General features: G+C 40.0%; 1 protein-coding gene across 1 annotated transcript in view; it reads right to left on the reverse strand.

The window, feature by feature from the left end:
• The window catches only part of thsd7ab (thrombospondin, type I, domain containing 7Ab), a 110,669-nt gene that overhangs the window by 62,415 nt on the left and 21,717 nt on the right, over positions 1–26,537 (reverse strand). The window contains exons 2-4 of the mRNA XM_088410582.1: positions 4,399–5,224; positions 747–1,001; positions 286–470 (exon numbers count right to left, since the gene is read on the reverse strand). Of these exons, the coding sequence (XP_088266708.1) occupies positions 286–470; positions 747–1,001; positions 4,399–5,224 (1,266 nt within the window). The remainder of the gene's footprint in view (positions 1–285; positions 471–746; positions 1,002–4,398; positions 5,225–26,537) is intronic.

Consider the following 26,537-nt stretch of genomic DNA (forward strand, 5'->3'; position numbering starts at 1 on the left):
TACTCATCAAGGTGTGTGTGTGTGTGTGTGTCTGTGCGGGTGTGACAGAGAGAGTGTGCATCAGGGTGTTTAAATCCAACACAACACATTTAAGCTTGTAAGTGCAATTGTATGATATGGTTTTGGAAACATCGATGTTAAAATTGATTTTGTAGTTAATCGTCTTCTCTTATGACACAGTATCGTATCCTTTTCCTTCACCACGAACCTGTACACTTGATCAAGCCTCAGTACTAGGTATTGCTGTTTTAGTTAGCAACAAAGTTGAGCATTTTCACTGTTTACCTTTGTCTCTTTCCTGCATTTCGCTGACATACTTGATGAGCTCAGCGTTGGATTGGACACAGTAAATTTCTCGGGTCTGTAGACCCCCACCACACAGTCCAGTCAGGTTGGCGCGGCGGCGGTCCTGCTGGCCCAGCAGCAAGTCCACACGGCAATCTGACCACTCGGTGGTCCTCCAGGTATAGCTGGGAGGCGAGAAAAGGCTTATCAGGCACAATCCATTTACATTTGATCTGATGTCAGATTACATTAGATAACATTCGGATTAAGTCATACGAGTTCAATTTGATGCTATATCTTTGAGATATGACCTGAACTCAGACAGAACTACTGTAGATTTCGGACTTAGATTGCTATCAATGGCATTTACTGAGTCTAGAGTGAGTCTCATGCATGAATGAGTCAAGTCAGGCAGTTTCATGACGATCTTATCCAAGATACTAGTGAACCCGACCACTCACATGGCGCAGGGCATCACGTCATCCCCCTGGGGCTCACAGGGTTCCCGTTCCTTTAGCGTCGGGCACTCTGCTCCTTCGCCCGTGGGGAACTGCAGCACTTGTCTGCGGCGCTCTCGCCAGCCCCCGGACGAGTCCGAGTCCGAGTCCGAGCAGGACTTGGAACAGGGTGACCAGTCGCTCCAGTCGCTCAGCTGGCAATCTCTTGGAAGTACGCACGACTGGATGGTTAGAGGCGCCTCCCTCGGTGTACACAAACTGAGGGCACAGAGAAGGATCACATTTTACTTATTGTTTGGATTTTGACACAATTTTTTCATTTAAAAGAGATCAACACAAGAATGACATTTAGGTATAAAATTGCTTTGGGGGATAAATGTAAATTAGACAACGAAAAAATTATAACCTGAAATAAATGGGAAAGTGTATCCATTGATGCGTTTGTACACTCATTGGCTGCATCATAATGACGTCATAGCTTGACATTGGAGGCTGACATTTTTCACAAGGCATTGCACTACACCATCATAACACAGCATCATAGCCTGACATTGTAGTGTGACGTCATTGCAAGACATTGTCATGTAACGTCATAAGTAAAATTGTACTGCAACAGCATAGCTAACATCATACCATAATATCATAGCGTGACCTTGTCAGCATATAGTTTAACCAGATGACCTCATATAACATGTTAGCACAGCACAACATCATAGTGTTACATCTTAAAGTACCTTATTTTTCGCACTATAAGGCGCACCGGATTATAAGGCGCACCCTCAATTAATGACACTTTTTCAATTTTCAATCACAATACAGTAATACTCAAAGTAATAATAATAATAATAACTCAAATAATAACTATAAACACGCAATAGCATAATAACTCAATGACAATATGACCAACCTTGTTCAACTGTAAACACAGAAAAGAAACAGGTAAAGCTTACTTTAACAGTTCATTCCCCATCTACGAATCCCAATCTAAATATTGATCCATATATAAGGTGCACCTGATTATAAGGCGCACCATCAGCTTTTTAAAAAAATTAAGGCTTTTAGGTGCGCCTTATAGTGCGGAAAATACGGTAGCTTGACAGCTTAGCGCAACATTGTAGCCAAATGTAACTAACCTCATAACGCAACCTAATTTTAGTATAGCGCCATAACACAACATGGCACCACCACAGTCTAGTACTACAACATAGCACCACATCGTAGAACACCATCGTAGCCTAACACCAAGCATCAGAGTTTAATTTCATAGCGTGTAACAACATCAAGTAATTCTGCTGCATAATACTGCAGCATCACAACATAATGTTACAAGATTTACTTAATCATTGCTCTAAGGCTGCTTAATTCCTTCCTTCTAGCTTGGCATAGCATGAACACTCATATTTCATCTTTAACAATTAATGAAGCACGCAGGAAATGTCTCAGCTCACTGTGTTAAATGAGGGCTAACAAAAAGGTTTTGTGTTTAAACACAGAGCGCTTGCTCGTAGCATTGGTGTGACAGTTCATTGAAAATATTGTCATTTGACACTGTGTGATACAAACAAATAAAACACACGCATAGGCCACACACACTCACGCAATAGATGTGTGTATTGTCCTTGAGGTGGGATGTTTCAATGAGCTTTCAAAATGACATATCATATCATGGCTTGATACTGTAACCTACCATTGTAGCATTGTAATAAGACCTAGGCTAGCAGTATGACATCATAACAAAAGATCGCATGCACACACACGCATAGGTGTTTCAAAATAACGCGTGTTGTGCCTGAAGTGACACGCTTAAACGAGAGCTTTCCAAATGAAGCAGCGGTGGAATTAGCACTAATAGCTCGTCAGCTACGCGGCCTCCGGGGGAAAGAAAATTCAGAGCTGAGAAGTCGTCGGCTTTGGTTTAGAACATTTCTAATGACTCGACGTACACCCTGGGGGGACGGGGGGGGACTTTTGGAAACTGCAGCTTAGACCCTCAAACGATGTTGATGTGAGTTCCACACACAGAGTCACAGTGGATACTAATGAGGCTTACTAGTCACCATGTGGTGGATGATAGCATGGAACTTACAGTATAGTACTGCACAGGCTACAGCTTCATTATATATAAATATAAATATGAATATATATACTGTATATATACTGTGTATATATATATATATATATATATATATATATATATATATATATATATATATATATATATATATATATATATATATATATATATATACACAGTATATATATGGCCATAACGAGGGCTTCCTGCGCGTCAGACATAACGGTGCCAATAGTGTGTGCTGTTAGTTTGAAGTTTTCTGTACTTTTTGCCAAAGTTGTGGAAAAACAAGCATGAATATATCAATGTGAGGAATCAACAAGGCCGGCAGAGGACGGATGAATATTCATGGACGTGGGGGGCCACGCAGCCGCTTGTTCTCTGAAACTTTTGATGGGCGTCGCAGGCGAGAAACATGAATGAACACGTTTAGTGCATAATACATCACATCACATCCTGCACCACTGGGACGCGTGAATGGGGGCTCACGAGAATGGAGGTTCGCCTGCAAAGCTTTCCTGGAGATTAAAGAGCAGAGAAAACAGTGCTAGGAAACAATAGCAGACACTATGGAAGTTCTTTTACGAAGGAAAAGAAACAGAAGACACTGCTTATTAGCTATCATCCGTGACCACCTTACACAACTCACTTTAAACAATGCTTGATGTTTAACACAGCGTAATCTCTTAGCGTTGTAGCACAATGTAAGAGTGTAACATAGTAGCGTGAAATAAACGTGTGAAATTATAACCGAAATTCTTTGTGTAAAATTGCAGCAGAACTTCATGGTCCAACATCTTAGGCTAACATCTTAGCGGCTAAGAGTCCTACACTAAATTAGCATAACAATATAGCCTAGTTTCGTAGCGTAACGTCAGCGTGTAAGATATTAGTGAGACATCATAGCGTGGTATAATTGTCTAGCAAAAAATCACTATACAAGTGTGAGAGTCCATTTGAAATCAGGGAGCAAAATAGTCAAAGAACTTTTGTTAACACAGCATACAATAATATTGTAGCTTAAAAGCATAGTGATAGCTAGCCCAACTTTGTAGCATGACATCATGGCTGAATGTAAATAAAGATTATAATTTTTTAATTTTCACCATCCTAAAATGTCTCCTAAAATCTCATTTTGTTTATCTATGAATTCTTTAACTATATAGCTCCGAGAACCACCATTTTGAGAAAAATGCAAAATATACCTTTGCTGCAAAATTGTCTGTTTTATTCTGTATTTCACGCTTGAATTTCGTTAAAAAAAAAAAGTGTGAAAAATTAACCAATACCACTTCACTGTCTTCAACCTTACTTTTTGTTTTGTCATCTTTTTCTTGGTTCCCTGTAAAATTTGCACTTTCATCAAGTGGTCCCCTCCTTTTGATTGGTGCCCATTTGTCAAAATATTTTCGTTTTCTCATAGTAGGCCAATCCCAATTGAGATCCAGAAGTAACTAAGAACTCGAGAGAGCACAACCGCTAATGTGAAATTTCCATTACTTATGTCTGCGTTGTACATTACAGTTAGGGTTATAAGTTACAGAGAGTGAAATGAGGTGAAATAGTGAAAGTGAAACTCACTTGCGTGGAACTGAGCTGCTGTTCCTGTGAACGCAGTTGACGTCTCGGGTCTGGTATCCCACCTGGACATCCCAGGAGGAACTCTCCTGCCGATTGAGCCGGTTCCTGCTCCGTTTCTTCTGAATCAGCTCCCTGGTCTCTGGATCCTTGGCTCCGCCTCCTCCCTGGCCTTTCCCCTTGCGCCGCTTGGCCTGGCGCACCGTTCGAGTTTGAGGCAGGATGCAGGGTGTCCAGGCGCCCACCCTCAGGCTGTACATGCCCTCCGGTCCTGCGCAGGGCCCCAGTTTGCAAGACTGGAACTCAGTCAAATTGGGACAGATGGATCCTCCAAACAGCGGCGGGACCAGGACGCTTCGGACCCGGTTGCGGAGGCCCGTCCCGCAGGTTTTTGAGCAGGACGTCCATGGGGAGTAGTCGGAAACAACGCAGTCCTGCGGACACGGGATCAGGCAGGCTTGCTCCAAGCGGGGCTGGGGTTCGAAGTACTCGCAAATGGCGTCCTCTGCAGGGGAGCCATCCGACTTGAGGTTGCAGCTCACCTCCCGCGTCTGGATACCCTCCTCGCCCCTGCTGCAGGTCAAGGGCCGCGGGGCCCCCGAGGCCCTGGAGGACACAGAAACGCATGGGTTCCAGGGACCCAGACGCCAGTCGTATAAGTCCTTGTGCCAGTCGCACACGCGGAAACAGTTCCTCTGGTTGGACGGACGTCGCGACTGGTCACAATTGGTGTGCAAAGTAGTCCAGCCCTCTACGTGGGCGCACCACACTGCCCGGCTCTGGCTGCCCCCCGGGCCACAGTCGCTGCCCATGCACCTCCCCCAAGGACCTGACAACAGACAAACATTTATTACAACTAATGGAAATTGTATCAATATCACACCTAAATGAACTGTGAGATATTTCCAAAGAACCGTGCAAATGGTTTTCATTGTATTCTTGAATGTTTGACAATGTTATTTCTTGTGCCTATAGATTGTTCCGTTTTGCTGTCTTTGTTGATGTCATGTCTTTGCCTGACTTGACAGAAGGCTGCCAGTGTAAATAAAAGAATACCACTGTGTGCTCAGGGAGAGGACTAATGGGGAAGCTTTCAAGACTTATTTATGTGATCAGAAGGGGACAGAAATTAAACTCATTAGGCCTCTTCTCTTTGAGTGCTTCAGTAACAGAGCCTGTGACCATTCATCCATGAGAAACATTATATGTTAAATGAAAAAAAAGTAGAAATAGGGATTATTGCAGAAAAAAAAAACACCAGTGTACTTTCCCCTGCGCTGGGATTTGCTTCACTGTGATGACCCGCATGAAGGATTAAAATACAAGATTGTGGTGTTATTTGTGGATGCAATTAATCCACTTTGTTATTGTAATATTTTTGTAGATGTACATGTAGAGCTTCATGGAAGCAATTGTTAAAGAATGCGTGTTATTGAATTCATCTATCCGTCTTCATCTGAGGTTGGGTCACGGGGGCAGCCCATACTTCTCTTTCCCCGGCCACTTCGTCCAGCTTCTCCCAGAAGATCCCCAGGCGTTCCCAGGCCAGCCGAGAGATATGGTCTCTCCAGTATGCCCTGGGTCGTCCCCGGGGCCTCGTCCCACTGGGACATGCCCAGAACACCTCACCAGGCAGGTGTCATCAGGGAGGCATCCTAACCAGACCAAACCACCTCAACTGGCTCCTCAACATGGAGGAGCAACAACTTGACACTGAGCCCCTCCCAGATGAAAGACCTTCTCACCTTATCGCTAAGGCAGAGCCCGGACACCCTACAGAAGAAACTCATTGGCCGCTTGTGTTGAGGTTGTTTTTTTTTTTTTTTAGAAATCCAAAAATGGACATTTCTCCCTCATGTTTGCATTAATGTCAATAACTCAAAACTATGCTTGGTTTTGTCAAAACATGTCACATATGTATTATTATTCATATTCCAATATTGATTTATCACCCTAAACACTCCTGTGTTTTTTTTCCCCGTTATTGATGTATTTCTAAGCATTCCTTGCTTATTCTGCGCTCTTGCACTGGCCGTGCACGTGCAGATCAAGCTTGAAGTGTGCTTATGACGAAAGGAGAAAGACACAATTCCCAACACTCCTGCGGCTCCGCACACCGCTTGTGTAAGAGAAGAAACACGAGGACCTAATCCATGTCTTTCAGTTTTGTTTCGGTTCCGGAGCTGAGGAGGAGAGATTTTGCACCAAGTCAGCCAAGTAAACGGCAACGTTGCATTTATTAGCTACAACAATTTAATATTGAAATACTGAAGTGGCTGAAATGTGTATTTGGAAGCACACAGCCAAACAATAAGCGTCAGTAGTATATCATTCACCAGTGAGCGGAACGATTGTTATGACTGACTTGTTAGGCGGAACCTTTGTTTGTGAGAGTGGTGTATCGACACAGTTTTGCATTTTAATGTCAGTAAAATGCCTGTTTTTGGCCCCACATTCAAACTGTTGGAATAGACTCCATCAGCTGAGAGCCTCGTGAGGATTAGCTCTTAAGACGATGGATAGATGCATATTGCGTGGTCTGCTGCCGTTGAGCTACGTCATGAAAGAGGCAAGGCGGCCACACAGTAAGAAACGTGGTCTCTGCGAAAGAGGCATTTTACTTCCTGGTTGGAAATAGCGGTAGCATAAAACTCCAATTTATTCCGAAATTAATTTGCCAATATGCCCAATGCAATCTATATGCACATTACACATACACTGTGGAAAGAATAAAGTGGGCTATAGGCTCTTAACAATAGTATAAATTATTTGAACTGAAGCATATTAAATAGATGTGACTGAAATAAATTATTAAATAAATGTGCAGATTATTGCTGAAAAATATCACAAAGCAAAAATATGTGTACTGTACATAAGCAGTTTTAATATGAAACGGGGTTGATTAAAGCTTATTTAAATATGACACCTCTGGTTTTTCAATCAAATTAAGTATGGACTTTATCTCAAAATATTTAGGTGCCTCAGTAAGTACTGCTGTTTTGCTTAGCAAAAGTGTTCACTTGGCACACCGCTCTATAAAGGACAGGGTCTATTTGAGGGAGGCATTTAGTGGTCTTAAGTGTATGACGCATCCAGTGACTAATTAGGCCACCTGACATGAACCCTGCAGTCCCGTCACTGAGACATTGTAGGAATTGTTCTTTTTTTTTTTTTAACCCACACACAATCACGCGACACGAGCACGGGGTGAATGTGACACCACTGCAGAGAAGCCGAGCCTGCAGGAACAAGAACAGCGTTCATTAAAAAGACACCGGAGGCCCGGCGAGAGTTCAGCAAAGTTAATCCATTGATGACGACTGAAATGAGGTCTACAGAGGTGATACTCCATCTCGTAAAGCACCATGACGTCAACATGACCAACTCTTACTTGCACTTTTTGCGTTTTTTTCTCGTGAGTGTGGCCACCTTGGGATAGTACAATACAGTTATGTGAATAGACTTTCAAAACAACTGTGACTTTTTAAACTGTTTTAAGAGAGGATAAAGAATATATGCCAGTTAGTGTTGTCATATTGTCTGTCTACATGTGTTGCTTCACCCGAAAACAACCCTGTAATCCAAAATGCCATATACAGTTTAAAATATCTTTGTCAAACAGACATGATTTGGCTTCAGTCCACTAAGAAACGAAGAAAACGATGAACCATCACGGAGTATTAACCCTCCCTGGGGATAATAATCACCATCAAATCTTCCTCAAAACTCAGACAGTCAAGAGTCAGCGTCCAGGCATGGCATCGATACTTCTGCTTTGACTGAAACGTAAGCTGACAAGCCCGAATGTCACCTCCCTCGAGGCCTGCGACGGTCAGAAGTACATGACTGGGGGAAGTTTAGACGTGTAATAGTGACCGACTCCAACATCTGAGACCAGTCCTCACAAAAAGCCGCTAAGCAAACTACGCAGACATACTTTGATTTTATTTTCCCCTCTAGGAGCATGCAAAGGCAGCATACAAGTTAAGGAGTAACCAACACGAAAAAACTGCGATTTGTCCAACACTGGTGAAGACAGACAGACAGGCAGACAGATAAACAGATAGATAGATAGATAGATAGATAGATAGATAGATAGATAGATAGATAGATAGATAGATAGATAGATAGATAGATAGATAGATAGATAGATAGCTTCCCATGTCATTTTTTGTACCAACATAGTTGCATTTAAGAGCCCTCATAATGTACGTCTCCACTTTTACATCCAAGGCTCGAAATCCCTTCCTGACAGCAATATCCCTCAACGTGCATGTCGTTCCCCACTAATCGTTTTGTATTCTACGGATTAAACCATGTGGATTTTCTTTACAATCTGTGAATGAGTTTTACACAACATGGTAAAAAAAAAAAGTGTCAAATCCAGGTTGTAGTTCATGTGTGCGTAGGTCTGTGTGTGTGTGTGTGTGTGTGTGTGTGTGTGTGTGTGTGTGTGTGACTCGAGAGGGAGCGCGGCATTGATGGTGATGATGTGGCTTTATTAAGACAAATTGTCCAATCACGTGGAGGGATGCGCCGCCTTCAGCGTCGGGATTAGATTACCGTCTCCCACAATGCATCACTTTAACATCCCGATCCAATAAAGGGTGGAGGGAGGAAAGGCGGGGTGTGGGAGTGTTTGGTTTCAAAGGCGTGACGACACAGCGGTGGTGAGAACCATGGGTGTAAAATTAGCCGAGGGAGCGTGGTGTAAATCAGGAAACTATACCACAATGTTATCATTCTGATATGCAAAGATGTTGTTGTTAGCTTAAAATGCTAATATTAGCTATAAACCTAGATGAAAGCAGGCTCTGGATTAAATTATGTGGTTAAATAAATGGCTAACAACTTTTGTTGTCAGCAAAGTATATAAATATATTACCCTTATTAGATGTAAAATCATGTTAGGAATTGTTAGCTCTAAATGCTAACTTCCTAATAAACACAGACTTAAGTCATACTACCATGTCAATAACCAAGAAAGTACATAAAATACAAAAAATCTATAGAAATATCTTTATCGCATTTGTGACCAATTTAGTTGAGTCTAAACCTGAAGATGAATGCTACAACTTCCAAGAAGCTAAGGGGGGCACTCTTTTATTTTTTTAAATATTTTCTAGGGGAGGGCGTCATCAGTTGGCAGGTGGAAGGTGTTGGCTGCGAATATGCGTCTTGGTGCCAAGTGTGAACACGCACACCCACGCACACGCACACAAGGCCAAAGGCTGCGACGCATGGACCGCCTTCTGTCAGTCGACTTCACGCTTTGCTTTGGTTTCATGAGGAAAATGAGGATGAAACAAGGAAATAATGAGGTGGAACCTTTTGGACTTTTTTAGTGTTGCTTTTACAGTTTTGGGTTTTTTTTTTTTTTTTTTTTGCATTCACATTCTTTGAATTGCAAAACAGCAACAAAGCTTGGGTTTTACTTTCATGTTAGCTATTATCTCATTTACATGAAAACAAAGACACTGGAATCTCTTAACGCTTATATACTTGTTCATTTTCCATGTACACAGTATGTTTCGGGACAAGAATAGCAAATTGTTAATTGCCTTCATCAAATATTTTTTAAAAATATATTCATAGATTCTGTGATATCAATGCATGGAGGATTAATCCTCAGTGAATTTCAGAAAAAAAAGTATAATTTCATGGATGTGCCAATTTGGTGGAACTCAAACCGTTTCTAAGGTCCAGAAGAACACTTTCCACTCTGTCCTAGCAAGATATAATACAACTTACTCCAAATATGACATGAAGACTCATGGTATGATCCAATCCATCCAATCCAATTCATTTCATTTACAATATGAGAGAGATGAAACTAGTCACTCAAATTCCAGTGTGGTATAAGACAATTCACTCCATTTAGACCAGTGCTTCTCAATTATATTTTGCCCCCCCCATAAGTATACCTAAATCTGTATACTTTTTAATCTGTATACTTTTTAACATTAACAAAAGGAAAAAGAGATATAAATCAACTTTCAACAACTGTTAACTATTTTATACAGCGTGTATACAGGTTACAACTTAGTCTAAATCTGAAAAAAAAAATCATCAAAGTGCCTGAAAAAAAAAAAAGATTAAAGTTCTTGTTTTATTGCAATACATTTCACATGACAAAAACAAAGCCTTTTCCCTGGGGTCATCCGCACCCCCCTGGCATCACCCCTGGGGGGGTGCACCACTAATTGAGAAACACTGATTTAGCGTATAATACTAAAAGATTTGGTACAAAAATCTTTTACAATCCTCACAGGGTACTTAATATTAGCGGGGTTTGAAGCAGTATATTGCGATATTGCTCAAATGATCTCAGTGACACACTTTTCCTGAACTGGGCCATCACATCTTAAAAATTTGACTTGAATTCCTGACGAGTTAAATCGTCTGAGAGTAATACAGTGAGCCTCATTAGTCGGAATTCAAACACACTTCAGTAATCTCACACTTCATTTATGAAGACTAAAGCACAGGAAGAGCGAAGCAAAAGTAGCAGAGTGTCATTTATTCATGGGCGAGACAGAGGGCAGGTGGAGGTAGCTGCTCATTTCTCTGGCTTATTCCTTCCTAATGACTTTTTTCCGTCTTTGTAGAGGAGATCCCTGGCTGAGTAATGAGACGTTTTTGCAGGCATGGCAGCGGCCACACTGACAGCATCACTTGGGAGCTCTTGTTAGCTTGTCCGGCTATAATTGCACAAGATGTTGTCGGAGGTGGGCACAGCGGTAAAAGGCCAAGGAGGACACTCCTGGATATTCCACACGTCATCCAAAATGTAATATATTATACATACCAGTGATCTGAATTATTATGTGCCATATTATTTCTGTGTTACTCTCACCAAAACGAGTGTAGAATCCATACGGTATGACATTTAGATTTGATTCATTGTCGACCTTTAAAAAGACAACAATGCCAAAACAACACTTGGCAGAATAATAGTCATATAGACTGTGTATGTTTATATATTTGTTAATAAATTAAGAATAAAATGCTGCTCAGTACCATATGAGACCTGAGCTATGAGTCTCATACTGTATAAAATCTTGGGTGCCTTTGTTTACATCAGCAATAATCTGTTGCAATTGTTATGTGCATTTAGCTAGCTAGCTACACTCCAAAGAAACATCTTCCCCACATAGAGTCCACTAGCATTTTCGAGCGCCTTGTGAGAGAGCCGCCATCATGTGGAAAAGCCACAATAGTGAGTCACAAACGCACATTTTCCACAAGATCTGATACGCAGGGTCTCCTAAAAAACAAAACGGCCATATTATTAGGCGCAGTCTCCATTTAGGGGTCTAAAAAAAGGTGCACGCTCAAACATAGTTGGCAAGAAACGTTCGTAAAGTTCTCCAATTTGTTTAATTGCTCACAGTGTATATACTGTATGTATTACGTACGTAACCCTAACCTCTGATTGGTTTATCACTGTTAGCATACAGAGTATGTGCGTTTCTTCCCTTACGTCCCAGTGTCAGCGGAAAATGATCCAACACTCAGTTAAGCGGAAGGCTTACCAACGTTTCACAAAAAGATTTTTTCTAGAAAATTAAAGACCTTTATTTGTGCCTCACGGTATGGAAAGTACGGTATTTACCTGCTCGGATATCTACAAAGCTCGCAATTGATAAGAAAATGAATTGATGCTTTCAGTTGTGACTTCCAACTGTTTCTGATGTGTAATCATTCCTCTGCAGTTCGAAAGAATCCAACTACTTTTTTTTTCAGATTTAGTGAGAGGTGCCCTAAAATTATGTGGAGGTGACCACCTCTAAATTTTATATGCATGAAAAACTGTCATATTTTTTGCTGTGGCCAAATCATCTTAATTCTAAAACCCCAGTGACTGCGAGCGGAGCATTGCAAGGAGAATTAACTTGCCGCATTTGATTTTAAAACGCCTACGGGTTGCTTTTTTTACATCCAATAAGTGGCCATAGAGAAAAGAGAAAAGACAAGGTTAAACTGTGGGTATAATGTTACAGACGTAATTAGAAACTCTTTCCATTGCCTTTCCTTTTTTTTCTCTGAGAGAAAAGGTTTCTGTTGACATTTTCATTTTGGTTTGAAGCAGTCATTTCCTGGAGTTCTTCAAAGACAAACCCATCCTTGACAAATGTGAACCTTTACATCATTCGAGAAAATGTAGAAGAAATCAGTCATTTGTGATTAAATTAGGTTTTCTTTGCCTTTTCGAGATGTTAAAAGCAAAATCTTAAAGAGATTTGCTTCAATTTCTACCAAATTCGAAGAGTGTACGCTAGAAGGATAGTGTTAGATTGCCAAGATTTCTATTGCTTGTGGTCTGAAAATGACAAAGATGTTTGATGACTCGCCATAAAGCTTAGGATACAACCAACAAGTAATGCATCTGTCAATTATTTTGTCAATGAAGCAGATTTGAAAAATGTTTTAATTTTTATCTAGTCCCCCCCAAAAATGATATACTTTCCAAATTGACAGCATAAAATGCAAAAAATCGTTTAATGACTCATTTACTGGTTTGGTGAATAGCATTTCTCAAAATTGGCTAAAACATTGATCCTTGCCTTTCAAAATAAAAGCTTTCTTTTGTAATTGTCTCATTTTGATTCAAAACAATGATAAACTGTCTGCTTTTTAGAGTACACGAGAAACCTGAGACTGTTTACTGTTGATAATCTGGAATAAAGTATATATAGACAATCTTAGGTTTCTGAATGCTAATTCATTTATCAAAAATAATCATTGATTAACTTGATTATTGATTGGTTGTTGATTAAATGGATCACTTGTTGCACTATTACGGAAACGCTATTACAATTTGAAGTAGCCATTTATGGTCAGTTTGCCCTTTGCCCTGCGTCCTAAAAAGAAACTCTAGAATTTGTTATAAAATTTGAACAAAGCATACTGGATCAGGGGGTACCAATGTGGTGCCCGCAGGAAGCCCCCATGAATCACACGAGGAGCCCGCAGGCCTGTTCTGCAAATACTGTAGTTTACAAGTGATAGACCATAGGGATAAAGTGATCCCTGTACTAGACAGACAATTTGAAATTGCATTTAAAAAAAGTCTCAATTTGTCCATTTTGAGGCATTCTTCTTTGAATGAATTTTCTCCATCCTGATTATGACAGTAATCGTGTTACTTTTGTAACTTCAATTTTAATATTTACATTTCCACCGAATCCACAGAGGAGGTAAAAACAATTCCGAGATAGCATCAAATAACAGCTTCGCCTTATTTCCCTCGATGTCGCCCTTATCAAATGGCGAGCGCGCCCAGGGACAGATGATTGATTACTATTAAAGCTGTCAGCAGCGGCCTCGCACCAGTCTGCTAGCGCGACGGCTGCCGCTCGCCGAGAATAGATCTGACGACCGACAGCTCGCTGCTCCTCCCGCGGGATGCTGCACGTTTGCTCACTCGTGCTAATTTGTGACCCCCCCACCCCCAAAAAAAAAAGCCCACGGCAGGAGTATATTTTTCTGTACGGAGCCTTGGGCCACATTTGTTGCAACGGGTCTGTCAGATGCTCTATGAAAAAAGACTATCCCAGTATCGCCAGGTCATCTTTTGTGCAATCGCAGTAATCCAAAATGTTCAACTTTTTTGAATGACTTTTTGCAGGGCAAAGGCGATTTCTGAACCAGCATCTGGAAAAAGACCAGATGTCTTCAACTGTTTTAGCGCGACTGATTAATTTCACATCGAGCATCTGCTGATAAATTCTCCTTTCAAAAGCTGTTTCTCCATTTTTCCATTGCCCTTTGGACCATTCGATCGATCTAATTAATGAACAAAACTTCACCATATATAACCTCACACGCTCTAAATTCTCGCAGTTTTATTAAACTGTTTTGTTCCCAAAGTCAGCATAACGTCCCTGTTTTTTATGCCTCAGCGAGCATAGTCTAATAACCAGGTTATTGGTTTACAATAGAGTGAAAAAGTCAAGGTTTCAATCCAATATTATCTATAATTAAAAAAAAAAAAGTATAATACTGCCCATAATGGGTAATGAGTGCTTTTCCTTTTTGCTTAATCTGACTAAGGGGTTGTTGAAACGGAACAGAATTTGATTGGCTGCTTGAAGAGCCGCGGCTTTGAAAATAATTGGATGGAAATCGCTTTATTTTTGTTGGTTTTTTTTTAACCTTGGCGTACATGGAAGATAAGGTGGCGATCTTTGTTTTAACCTCTTGGGATCTGAAGAACATGCTCAAGGATATGACACATTTGCTTGTCTAAACCAATGAATAAGCAGAATTTTGATGATGCTGCCCATTTTTGGGAGATGACTGGGCGAAGTTTTACCAATCGAAATCAAGTTATGACACTTAGCAGGCCTTACGTGCCCTTTTTAGGTCTTATAAGACATCTCTCAATCTCTCAAAGACAATTTTTAGGGTTACAAGTGATTAACATGACGGGGCACTGTGTCTTGATAAAAACTATTAAAAACAAGAAGAGTGTTCATGTATTTATTCATTTATGTCATTGTAGTAAACATGGTACACATTTTTTCAGGTACCGAATATTTAAAAAACGATGTTCAAAAATAGATTGTGTTCAATGGAAAAACCATAGAGCTGGAATTTTCATACCGCAATATTATTTTTGCTCAAGGTAATCATAAAATCCAACTCTGGCATCGGCCTCAGCACAGCATCTCTAATATATGCATATACACATATATACTGTAAATAGCAGCTGTACAGTAGCAAAGTGCATTTCTAAAAATAAACGGGCATGATTTATATTACTCACTCACATCCAGCGCATTGAAAATTTACGGGTAAAAAATGTCAGTGCAGGTTTCTAAGTTCAACTCAGGAGAAATTTTATTGAATTCTTCTATGGATTAATATTAGAATGCCGAAAGCCCGAAGGCGGTTTTCCGTAATGTGGCACTCTCCTGCAATCCGGTGGCCGTCCTTGCAGTTTGTAGTTACGTCCTACCACTGGCTTCGGCTTTGAGGCGATAGACTCAATTATGATTACACAGGAAGCCAGTCATATAAAGCATCCTCGCAGCAGTAAATTCTCCAATGGGACTTGGGAAGTACATTAAACAAAAAGTGACATGCCATCATCTCGGTGTCAGTGATGCAAGCGGGAAGAAAAGCTGTGAATGATTCATGTGGGGATAATAAACAAAACGCGGGCGGGAGATGTTACGCTCTGATTTTCACTCAGGGGCTGAGGAACTGTCAAAGTGCAGAGGAGGCCTTGATGAGTTTTGTTTGATCCCTTGTCAGTCCAAGGCCTAAAGATCTGTGTCCCTAATTGACCTAAGGTGAGGTTGCCTTGATCAACAGGCTCAATGTTCATCGGACTGACATTTTGATTTATCGTAATGCTAATACATGGATGTGGTTGGATCCCAATGGAATTTGGGAGAATTCAGCCCTGAGGGAGGGGCTTGCTTGGCAAAACAGGCGATGGGGTTTCCATCACAAAATGCCTTTCTAACCCCCCTGACGGACGACAATAAATCCACTGCAAAAATGTCCCAAGAAGTCAGTTTTAAAATGAACAAAAGTTTCAACAAATGTGATTTTATAAACAGTGTGTTTATGTGGTGTGTGTATCCTGCATTTTTTATAGTTCTTATTGCTTTTATTTGAAGCGTGCATATCAAAGGTGATTTTACAGGACCTCTACACATTACAGTACAATGTACCGATCTCCATAGCGTTCAATATGGGGTACATGGTTAAAAAAACTAAATAATGTAGTGTAAAGTGTGTAATGACCTCTGTTCCAAAATGTTGTTTTTTGTTTTTGTCTCCCCTGTACTGCTTTGGAGTTTGATAGTTTTTTCTGGGTGTGATTTACAAGTGATTTTGAGAAGATTTTATTTTATTCTTTCTAGTTTCAACTCATACTCTTTCTATTTGTGTATTATCTATTATCGGTAGTACAGGGTAGTCGGTTAAATGTTTTCAGAAATATTAAGTTATGGTCAAAATCAAGTCATGTGTTGGCAGCATGATTGTTTTTCAGAATGAATTCTCCAAATCAGTCTAACTCAGTCCTTCTCAAATAGTGGAGTGAGACCGTGTTGTTTTTGTTTTTGCCATGTGGAGCGTAACTGCAATACAATAAGGCTTGCCATTTTTTTTTTTTTAGATACTTTGATGTTCATGTGTTGTTTTTTTTATTTTTTAGACTAAACTATAACCTGTGTAAACGCTCTAAAAAACAGTTGTTAATGTTAAAAACGATACAGCTTCAGTTATGCTTGTACAATTTTTTAATGATCATAATCTTATTTATAATCGGCGTGGAGTGTGAGGTGGGGGCTTGGTAAAAAAATTTGAGAAGCTCTGTTCTAACTCAACATGAAATTTAAGGCCTATGTGTCTATCATGAGTTGATCTATTAAAAAGTTTCATGAAGCCAAGCCCGAGAAGACACAGGAGATGGAAGGTCGTTTGATTTTGAAGCAGCCATTTGTGGGTCATTTTGGCCATTTCCAGCAAATGCAGTCAAAGCGCACGCTGACATATTTTTAGTCAGTCTGTCAAATCCAGGATAGCAAAGGAACCAAAACCCAGACTGGCAAGCAGCTTCACAGTATCGACAAAAGCACGGATGGCACCTGGGTTGGGCCCCCACAGAAATAGCACGGGTGTCAAATGGAAACGACGAAGCTGCGACCTCCGTCTGGAGCGCGGCATGCGACTCCCCACCTCCTCCCCAGCCTGTTAATTGGCTGGATACGGCACAGATTAGCAAGCCCCTCGGTGACTGTTGCTAGGATATCTCCACGCGGCCGTCTCAGTAACTCCGTCTTCTGCTCTAAAAGTCAATTTGTCTGCGAGCACTGTGAATGATGCCCCTTTAAAGAGGCCATCTCCAGACAACCCCCCCCCCACGCCCACAGACATCATCATTCCGAGGACCCGCTCGATAATTCCGGGGCGGCAATCAATAAGAGCAAGTGAGCGCTTTGTGCGCACACATTTAGACAGCCGCGAATCAACCGGGCGTGCTGCCACAACCTCCATATGGCGACATGTGACGGCATGCGTATGTTTGTGTGCCAGCTGTAAGCGACCAGTCAAGTGGAGCCGGTCTGCTGATTCAGCAGCCGAGACCGCCGTTGAGGCGTATTACTGTCATAACACTGATTCATTAAAAAAAGTGAAGGGGCAATTTTATATAAAAGTGACTTAATTGCTTGTGCAGCGAACGCCAGTTTATCACTGGAAATGCGTTCCAGACTCACCCGTGACAGACTGATTGACTGACATTTTGCAATTATGAGGCTTTGCTGCTGTGTTTATCGGAGTTTTCAGGAAATTAAACGTGTTTCATTTTAGTGCTGTTGTGTACAGTTAACCCTTTATCACAGGGTATATATTACAAGTCCCAACCGTGAGAAAAAGAAACCATCCAATCATGTAAATATGTCAATTTATGTGATGCGTTTTCACAAAACTAGGCTCATGTCTCCAAAAATTAACATTGATATACTGTAATTCATTTTAATAATATATAATACATGGAGGTAGCTCAAAAATTGACGATGCCACAATAATTGTAACAGGCCACTCAAACATGCTTTCAGGAGGGAGATGAGCACTCCTACAGGACACGTGATTGGCTTCCAGCGCGACCATCGACCAACAAAGGCAGTAGTTGTAAACTACACATGGATTCCATTCCAAAAAGTACTTGGAATGGGTGAAATCAGTGGAGTAGATTTTTTTTTCATGCATTATTTATGTTTTACAGCTGTAAATCTGCTCTCACCTTACACATTATCCACCATTATTAGTCAGGCATAAACATTTTGTAACATTTTTTCTTAAACATTCTCCAAGTTAAACCCTTGAAGAAGGTACCAAAATTTTTACACAAAAATCTGCGAAAAGCATGGCCTCATACCACTTTATTGAGAAACAACATTGTTCCTCACACTCTAAGATCAGCACTAGGCCAAAACACGGTTATTCTGATTTATTTTGCATCTGCAAAAAATTATAAAGAGGAAAAATCCATCCATTTGCGTACTGCTCGGAGGCTTACGCGGTTTTTCTGCACTGCCACCTGCTTGCTGAACTTGTCACAGTGCACATGAGTGCAGCTAGTGAACGTCACGGCCTACCTGTTGTCTGTGTTTGATCACGGATAAAAAGCATCGTATAAAAATCAATGTATATGTTTTTAACTAATTCTAACCTTTTGAAAAGACAACAAATGCTTCTTGCATTTCTGTCATCATTTGTTGAGGTTTTAGGCATTCAAAAGGCATTGATGCTAAAAGTGTCGCTGATGAGCCGCCGGCATTGAAAGCGTTCCGCCAACAAAAGAAACGGGAAGCCAGCTATTTTCTGCTTTTTGCACATTGCACAGTCACGCCTGCGTTAATTTGGAGCAAAAAAAAAAAAATAAAAATTGAGCGTTTTTGAGGAAATGAAAAAAAAAGTGCCAAAAGTACCATTTAAATTCAATCAGTTGCCGTTGCTTTTCGGAGTTGTTCGAGGTCAGCGGCATCAAATGAAACATTCATAAACGACTTTGTTTACAATATGTCTTATTTATAGTGTTCCTATTAATAAAAATATGAATAGTAAGAATATTAAAACAGCAGCTGGCTGGCGCCTGCTGTGAAGTGTTCACCCACAGAGACAACATGGAGGGGGAAAGAAAACATTCTATATTAACCACAGATGAGTTTTACCGCCAGCTCAATAACAACATCAATCCGGCACTAGGACAAGTCACAGGCCTCAAAAAGAAGACTGATGTGACTCATTGGGCTGTTTCCATGGAGATCTTTATCGAATATAAACACGATGAACGCAAGCGTTCTCAAAGGCAAAAAAAAAAAGTGTAAGAATAGAAAGGATAGCCTAACACCTGAGTCTCCTAAACCTTCTCACATTTACACACCTGGCTTGTTAATGTGCTGTCTCAGGTTGACAAATGTCAACAAGTTTGTAACGATGTTGTGTTGACGCTGAGGTACTGACTGTTCTGACTCGCCCACGAGATTTGCATTTGGATATGAACATGAAGACCAGGGACAAGGATTACATTTGTGCCTAATATTCTCTCCGCTTTATATAACAGTGGAAAGGCTAGGCTGAGTAAAAAGGTAGCAGCGCCAAAGGCTCGGAGCTGAATATTCATATTCAAATGCCTGGTACAGTGTTCTATATTCAAATGCCTGGTACAGTGTGCTAATATAGGGAGAATTGCAGGCAAATGTTGGGCAGTCAAATACGACATTGCTTTGATTCAGGTGTGTTAACACGCTAGTTTTGGGGAACTCCCATGAAGCTCTGCAGTTACATCTGACCCTAAACAAGGTCGAAAACATTTTGTTGCTTAGCAGATTAACCGAAATGATCGTACGCACAAAAAGGCGGCGGCATCTGAGGCTCAGAGCTAAACCCTTTCAAAGCCCTTGTATACATGTTCATTGGCTTTTATTGACTCAAGTCAATAAAGTAATGACGCTCTGTGAATGAGGAGACATGGATCTACTAACATTGCAAATCCGGGGAACCTTACTTCATACGGACCAAGATTGGACATTCACAAACAATGAAAAAGCCATTTTGCTCGCTGGTCTTGTTAAAGTGCAACAGTGGAGACAATAGTCCAGGGGTGGCCAAGTTCGGTCCTCAAGAGCCACAATCCAGACTGTTTTCAATGTATCTCTTCAACCAACACACCTGAGTCAAATCAGCGTCGTTATCAGGATTGTGCAAAGCATGCTGATGAGCTAATCATTTGAATCAGGTGTGTTAGTTGAAGAGACACAATGAAAACAGGCTGGATTGTGGCTCTTGAGGACCGAACTTGGCCACCCCTGCAGTCTGTACAAAAAGGTGACTGTCCCTGAAGCTCAGAATTAATGCAAACGAAATAAATTGAGCCCTGATGATTCTCAGTCAACAAAACGTTAACTGTTCTCTTCAAACTAATACAACACCACAGCTGTATTGACAAACTCACTTTCCCATTCTGGAGAACCACACTCGTGGATCTTTACAGTTGGGTATGATGTATAGAAGAATTTGACACTGTTACTATTCTCTTTATGGAATAATCACAGAACGAAACTGAGCTCAACACTGGAAAGGAAAGACTGAACAGATCTGTAGAAACGCCCGGGGCTCAGAGCTAACGCTATTTATTGACATGCTAATTTCACCATTCTGAAAAACCTAATTTTCTACATCAAATGCTCTGTCTGTTTTATCACAGCACATGTGTTGTTGGGGTACATTAAATGTACATCAATGCTTCACATGTGTAGTGCACACTCCTCGAATGAGGCGACCCGCATAGGGAACAAAAGCATTCAAAGAAAGCATATAGGGAGCTCCTTTCACACAGAGAAGCCTGCAGAAATGTCACCGATGTACACATAAAATGGGGTGGGGGGTCCATGGGTTGTACACTACACACACACACGTGCACACGCACACACTAAACAAGAGGTGAAATACCAAGCGGCATCCTCCGTGTCAATCACATAAACATCTATGGAATGGTGAAGAATTCCAGTTGTCTGTTAGGCTCCTCTGGAGATGCATTTTAGCACAACGGTTAAAAATTAAAACATTGAACTATTTGCAGCCGAAACAGCTACGGGTCTTCTGGGAAGACTTTCGAAAACAGGCTGCAGTCTTGTTTATTATGATATTATTATATATTTCTTCCCTCTTTACACAAGTGTTGACATATCCACACTGAATTGTTTTTCTCTCTTTTTTTTATAATAAAAACTTTTTTTCCTTGCACAATTAAAGCTTCATTTTTGTATGATTTGGCCATTTTTTCCGCAAAAAAAATTTCACCGGTAATGTAGCTTTTTTTTTTTACCAATTTTGGATTTTCATACACAAGGTTATTCATTTATTGTCATGAATTGATTACTTTTTCAAGCAAACATTATGACTTTCATTACACAAAACATTCAGAATGAATCCTTGAGAGTTTGTGATCATGTTGAATTTAATTACCTTATTTTCGGTCATGTTTGGTTGGGGTTTGTTGTTTTTTGGGCTGTGGGGTTTTGTTCATGTTCTTAAATTAATGTTTCTGTTCCATTTGCGTCTGCCTTTATTGTCTGCGTTCTGCTTAGTTTGATTTGGCTCCCCCTCCTTCCTCACCATGCTCCGCCGTGACATTTTCCAGACTTTGCTACACACTTAAATCCATTCATTTTCTGAAAAATCGACAGTGCACCTTATAATCAGGTTCATCTTGTGTTAGTATGACAAATTAAAGTAGAATAAATTTGGCTCATTTGCCCCACTAGTTTGTTGCCTTTAATTGGCAGTAATGCTGCTTATAACCTGGTGCGATTTATAAGGCAGCGCACCATATATACATACATTTCCCCAAAAATAGACCATTCATTGAGATGGTGCTTCATAATCTGTTAATTTTGCAAAAAAATACGGTAAATGTGGCATATATGTTCGAATTGGACAATTTTTTGCTTCACACACACATGCACCTTACAAATTCTGCACAGTGCAGGAAAGCTGCTGAATACATAATATTTTGCCCTATCATCCTCAAATGTAGACAGTTTCTTCTACTGCATCTACTCCATAATATGCCCAGAATGTAAGTCTATTCATTTATTAGTGATTCATTATTACTGCCCTTCTTGCTCTATTACTGTTTTTTGTTTTTGTTTTATTGCCTACTTTATTATTTGCTCGATTGTGGGATGTAGTCTGCTCGAGCAAGTGAACAGAACAAGAATTTCTTTGTGTAGCATTACTATGCATATGACTGATAAAACTCTTGAATCTTGATTTTTTTTCTCGTTCCCAGATTCATGAAATGATTCTCATACTGCTTTGAAAATACATTTTATATTCTTATGGTATTCTCCAATTAATCTGGCAAAAATTTAGCGTTTTTCTAGGAACATTCTCCGCGTGAAATGTAAGAAAAGATGACAGGGCCACCCGAGCACGATGCATCCAGCAGTTTTGCCAACATTTGAAGGCATAATTGTCCGATGAACTCCCGATCTGAGCTTTGCGGGGAACATAAATCCAGTGAAGATTAGAGAAAGGCTGACTTTGAACTTGCTTTCTACACAGGAACGAAGACGGGTGGCTTCCCCCCTCCCAAATGATCAAGCTGGTCTGAGAGGAAGGCCTCAAAGGCGCAATTTGCCCCGCGCTCCGCGGCATCTTAACCTGTTCTTTTGACAAGCCGGCTTTGACACATTTTGCATACGAAAGCACAGAGATTGAAGGCGACTGACGGGAATGCATTTGTGGATGAAATTCAAGAGCGACTCATCATCTCGTCAAAGGTAGCGTTAATAACTACGCGCCAACTCCGGGCTCCATTTTTCCACCTGGGGAGTCTTATTATCTTCTACCTAAAGACGGAAAAACATCCGTGCGACAAACGGCATTTTGTCAAACTCGTCTCTCGCTCGTCTGTCTTTCTGAGTATAGTCTAGTGGGCAAACTTTTTGACTCTGGGACCGAAAAGGATTCTAAAATTTGACAAAAAGGGCCGGAAGCCAATGGATGGAGTGTTTTGATAACCCGCCTCATAATAGAAAAAAAAAGCAGGATATTTCGATAGAAAATTGTGAAAAGTGTTATAACACTGTTATTCACGTCCCCTATATTTAAATATTTATTGAAATGACTTTTACAACAAACGAAAGTTAAATTAACGAAATAAACCTTGCAATGTCCTTCAAGATATTAACGTTATCATTCTCTTCCTGACTGATAACTGCTTCAAATTGGGAGGCCGGATTAAAAAGCTTGCACCAAATTTTGCCAATCCTGTTCTTGGCTTTTCTGTACTTCAGATAAAATATAATATTTTTCTGTGTAATTGCTAGCATTGTCATCGTGGATCATGACAACAAATCATGTCAAATTTTGGGTAGCGTTTTATCATCAAAACTGTCTTTTTTTCCCCCATTAATACATGAGAGCTATTTTTTGTGATTTCTGATTTCTAAGGATAATTTTAACTATTTATAAACTTTATTTATTTCATTTCACCACTGTGAAGCAACTCCCTGTTTAATTATTCAGTCAAATTCATTGGGTGTGTTTATTTATAAAACTTTCAAGGCAAGGCCTCACACTATCTTATCTTTCTGCTCACCATACTCGTCGTTTCAGTGGCTTTATCAACTTTATCGTTCCGAGTCTGCACTACTTTTGGTTGATCTTTTTCATTTCTGCTCTGAATAACAAGGACCTCTGAATGTCATCATTTTAAAGGTTACTGCTCATGTTTTCGCCACCATTGCTGATGGATCTTTTTAGTTGTATTTGCCATGCGCTAAGTTATGCAATATGTAAATGTGATGCATTTTCACAAAACCAGGTTTATGTTGTGGAGATTGGTTTGGGTTATTGAGAAAAAGGAAACACCTGTTTTATACGTTCTCGACTTTCGAAATTCCCAGCAGCCTGAACGTATACATTTTAATCTAAGTGTTTGAAAATAAACGATTACACGACAATGTGCACCGTTGAAAGATCAATGTGGCAAAACAGATATGTTAAAATCTCAGCTGCTATTGGAATATACTTTCCGGTGGTCATTCAACAATTCCTGAAAGTTTTGAGTCAGAATCATTTTCCTAAGTTACTGGTTTCTTTGAAAATGCGAAAGCTATACGTGCCAAAACTTTAAAAGTATTTTCCTCAAAACTAGTGATTTCAACTTGGCAACATTCCAATTTCTGTAACATTGTCAATTTTTGAGCTACCTCCATGTATTATTCATCATTAGAATTATTTAGAATATATTAATATTGTAATGTTCATTTTCAGATAGTTGAGCTTGATTTAGTTCAAACACATCACAAAATACTATTTGTTACTGTGTCACATCGTACACTTTTGCATGACTTCTGTCTATAGTCACAAATAAATCTTACATCACAAACACAAACCTGTTCTCAGCTGCTTTAACTGGTTAAATAAAAGATAAATCAATACGTTAGATTTAGTGTCCCCCCCCCCAGTAGACAACTGTATTTTTATTGAAAATGTCTTTTAAAGAGGTCGCTAAAGCCACTTTGAATGCAAAACGACTCCTAGAAATACAATTTAGTTCTAAAACCGAAAAGCATATACATTTTCACGGAAATGGAATGTAGTCTGATAGCTTTTGTTTTCTGGTAATCTAACTTGCCTGCTTGTAAATTGATACTAGGGATACTCCCCAGGTTTTGCCTTCTCATTCAACTCTCTGATTCCCCTCATATTCTCTGCTTAGGTGAAATGTGGTGTATTTCTATACGTGAGTGGCATAGAGTAAGAGCACTGTGGAGTCAAGCACCACTTAAGGTTAATACCCTCAATTTTCATGCTGGAGACCCCGCCGTTGACGAGAGACCACTTCTTTTCATAGAGGACGGCAGGGATGGGACTTGAGCGAGTTATGAGTGTTTGCTCTCCGCTTTCAATGCAATTAATAGCCCCTTTTCACACTGCCCGCCAAAGCGGCTTTTTCCCCGTAAGCTTGGGAGATCAAGTGTATCATTGTGTTATATTGCTCTTTTGAAGAAAGAATTTTAAAAAAAATGGAATTTTTGTTGCCATGATGACAGCTGTCAATGGGTGGAGAGTGGACGTGAGCAACTGGAGCGGCACCTCAGCTTGATTGACAGATGTATTAAGCGTGCACTTGCTGTACACATGCAGCAACACCCACCCATACAGGTGAAGGGAGGTTGACAGGAAGGTCAAAGAGTAACAACAGTGATTGAATCTAAATGATCTTTTCTCCTTGTACAATTAAAAGAAAGATAGAGATAGATAGATAGATAGATAGATAGATAGATAGATAGATAGATAGATAGATAGATAGATAGATAGATAGATAGATAGATAGATAGATAGATAGATAGATAGATAGATAGATAGATAGATAGATAGATAGATAGATAAGTACAAGACAGACAAGTACAAGGTATGAAATTTTGACTAAACAAGTTTGAACCATCTAAGAAACATAAAATACGTCAGGATGCGCTAATGCTAGTAAAATTAAAAGTAATATAGTTAAATATTTGCATTAAAATATATATTTATATATATATTCTCATTGGATTCACATTATGAAACAACTGTCTTCTCAGTTGGGTCATGTGATTTGCAAGATGAACCATGATGTCATTTTCAGTGAACAGCAAGTGGCAAAATGGTCACCCTCTTGCCTCAGAGAAAAAAAAAACAAATTTTGCTGTTTAAGTCATTATCCACAAGTCGCTGACGTCAAGCCAAAACCTAGTAAGTCACATTTTGGTGAATTACAGATTTTTGTTCAAACATCGATTCTATTGGTCAGTCCGGATGTGTGGATGACTTGCTCTCTTTCACAATGCGACAGTTAAACAAATTGCCATTTTTGGGGTCTCCTCAAAAGTGGTGGTTTTGGATATGAGAATTCTGCCTGACACCAGCAAAATGCAATAAAAATCATAATGCCATGTTCAGACTATTGGGACAGCACTGAACATTTCATTGTAAAAGTAAAAAAAAAAGACTTGAAACTACAAAAAGACAATTTGCTTGAAATTTGTTGATCACCGAAATTATTTTTTTCGTCAAAGCAAACTGATTGCCCCTGTCAATATGACATTCCATATAATTCAGGCTAGCACGTGTGACTGAAAAATCCCATTTCAAAAACTGATCTGTTTAAAATCCAAATAAATAAATCAAACCCTGACTATCTTATTTAGTTCCCACAAAGCTGTTTTCTGTTCTATTCTGGAATTTTTGGGTGTCCTGGCTTCACTCCAGATGTTGTTTCAGCGCGGATTTTCCACCAGTGTGTGTGTGTGTGTACTAAATGTAGGTCAGTCCGACAGTCGTAGCCTGCTGGTGAACCCTGCAATCACATCGCTGTGGTCAATAGAAGATGGCATGCGAAAATCAGTCATGCCACGGACTCTCTGTGTCCTCATCCTGTCTTGTTCTATGAAAGCAATTCTCGGACCAGTCTTCTTTTGAACACAACTTAAGAGGAGCGATCAAGCTTCCTTAAGTCAAAAATATAAATTGGGCCTGAGCACAAGAAGAAGGGAGTGTCAACATGCCCATAATGACCCCCAAAAACTTTGCAATTGGCTGAATAATTGTGAAATTTTATGTAC

Source organism: Hippichthys cyanospilos, chromosome 3 (assembly GCF_059441005.1).
Source record: "Hippichthys cyanospilos isolate Australia breed blue-spotted pipefish chromosome 3, RoL_Hcya_1.0, whole genome shotgun sequence".
NCBI classification, from domain to species: domain Eukaryota; kingdom Metazoa; phylum Chordata; class Actinopteri; order Syngnathiformes; family Syngnathidae; genus Hippichthys; species Hippichthys cyanospilos.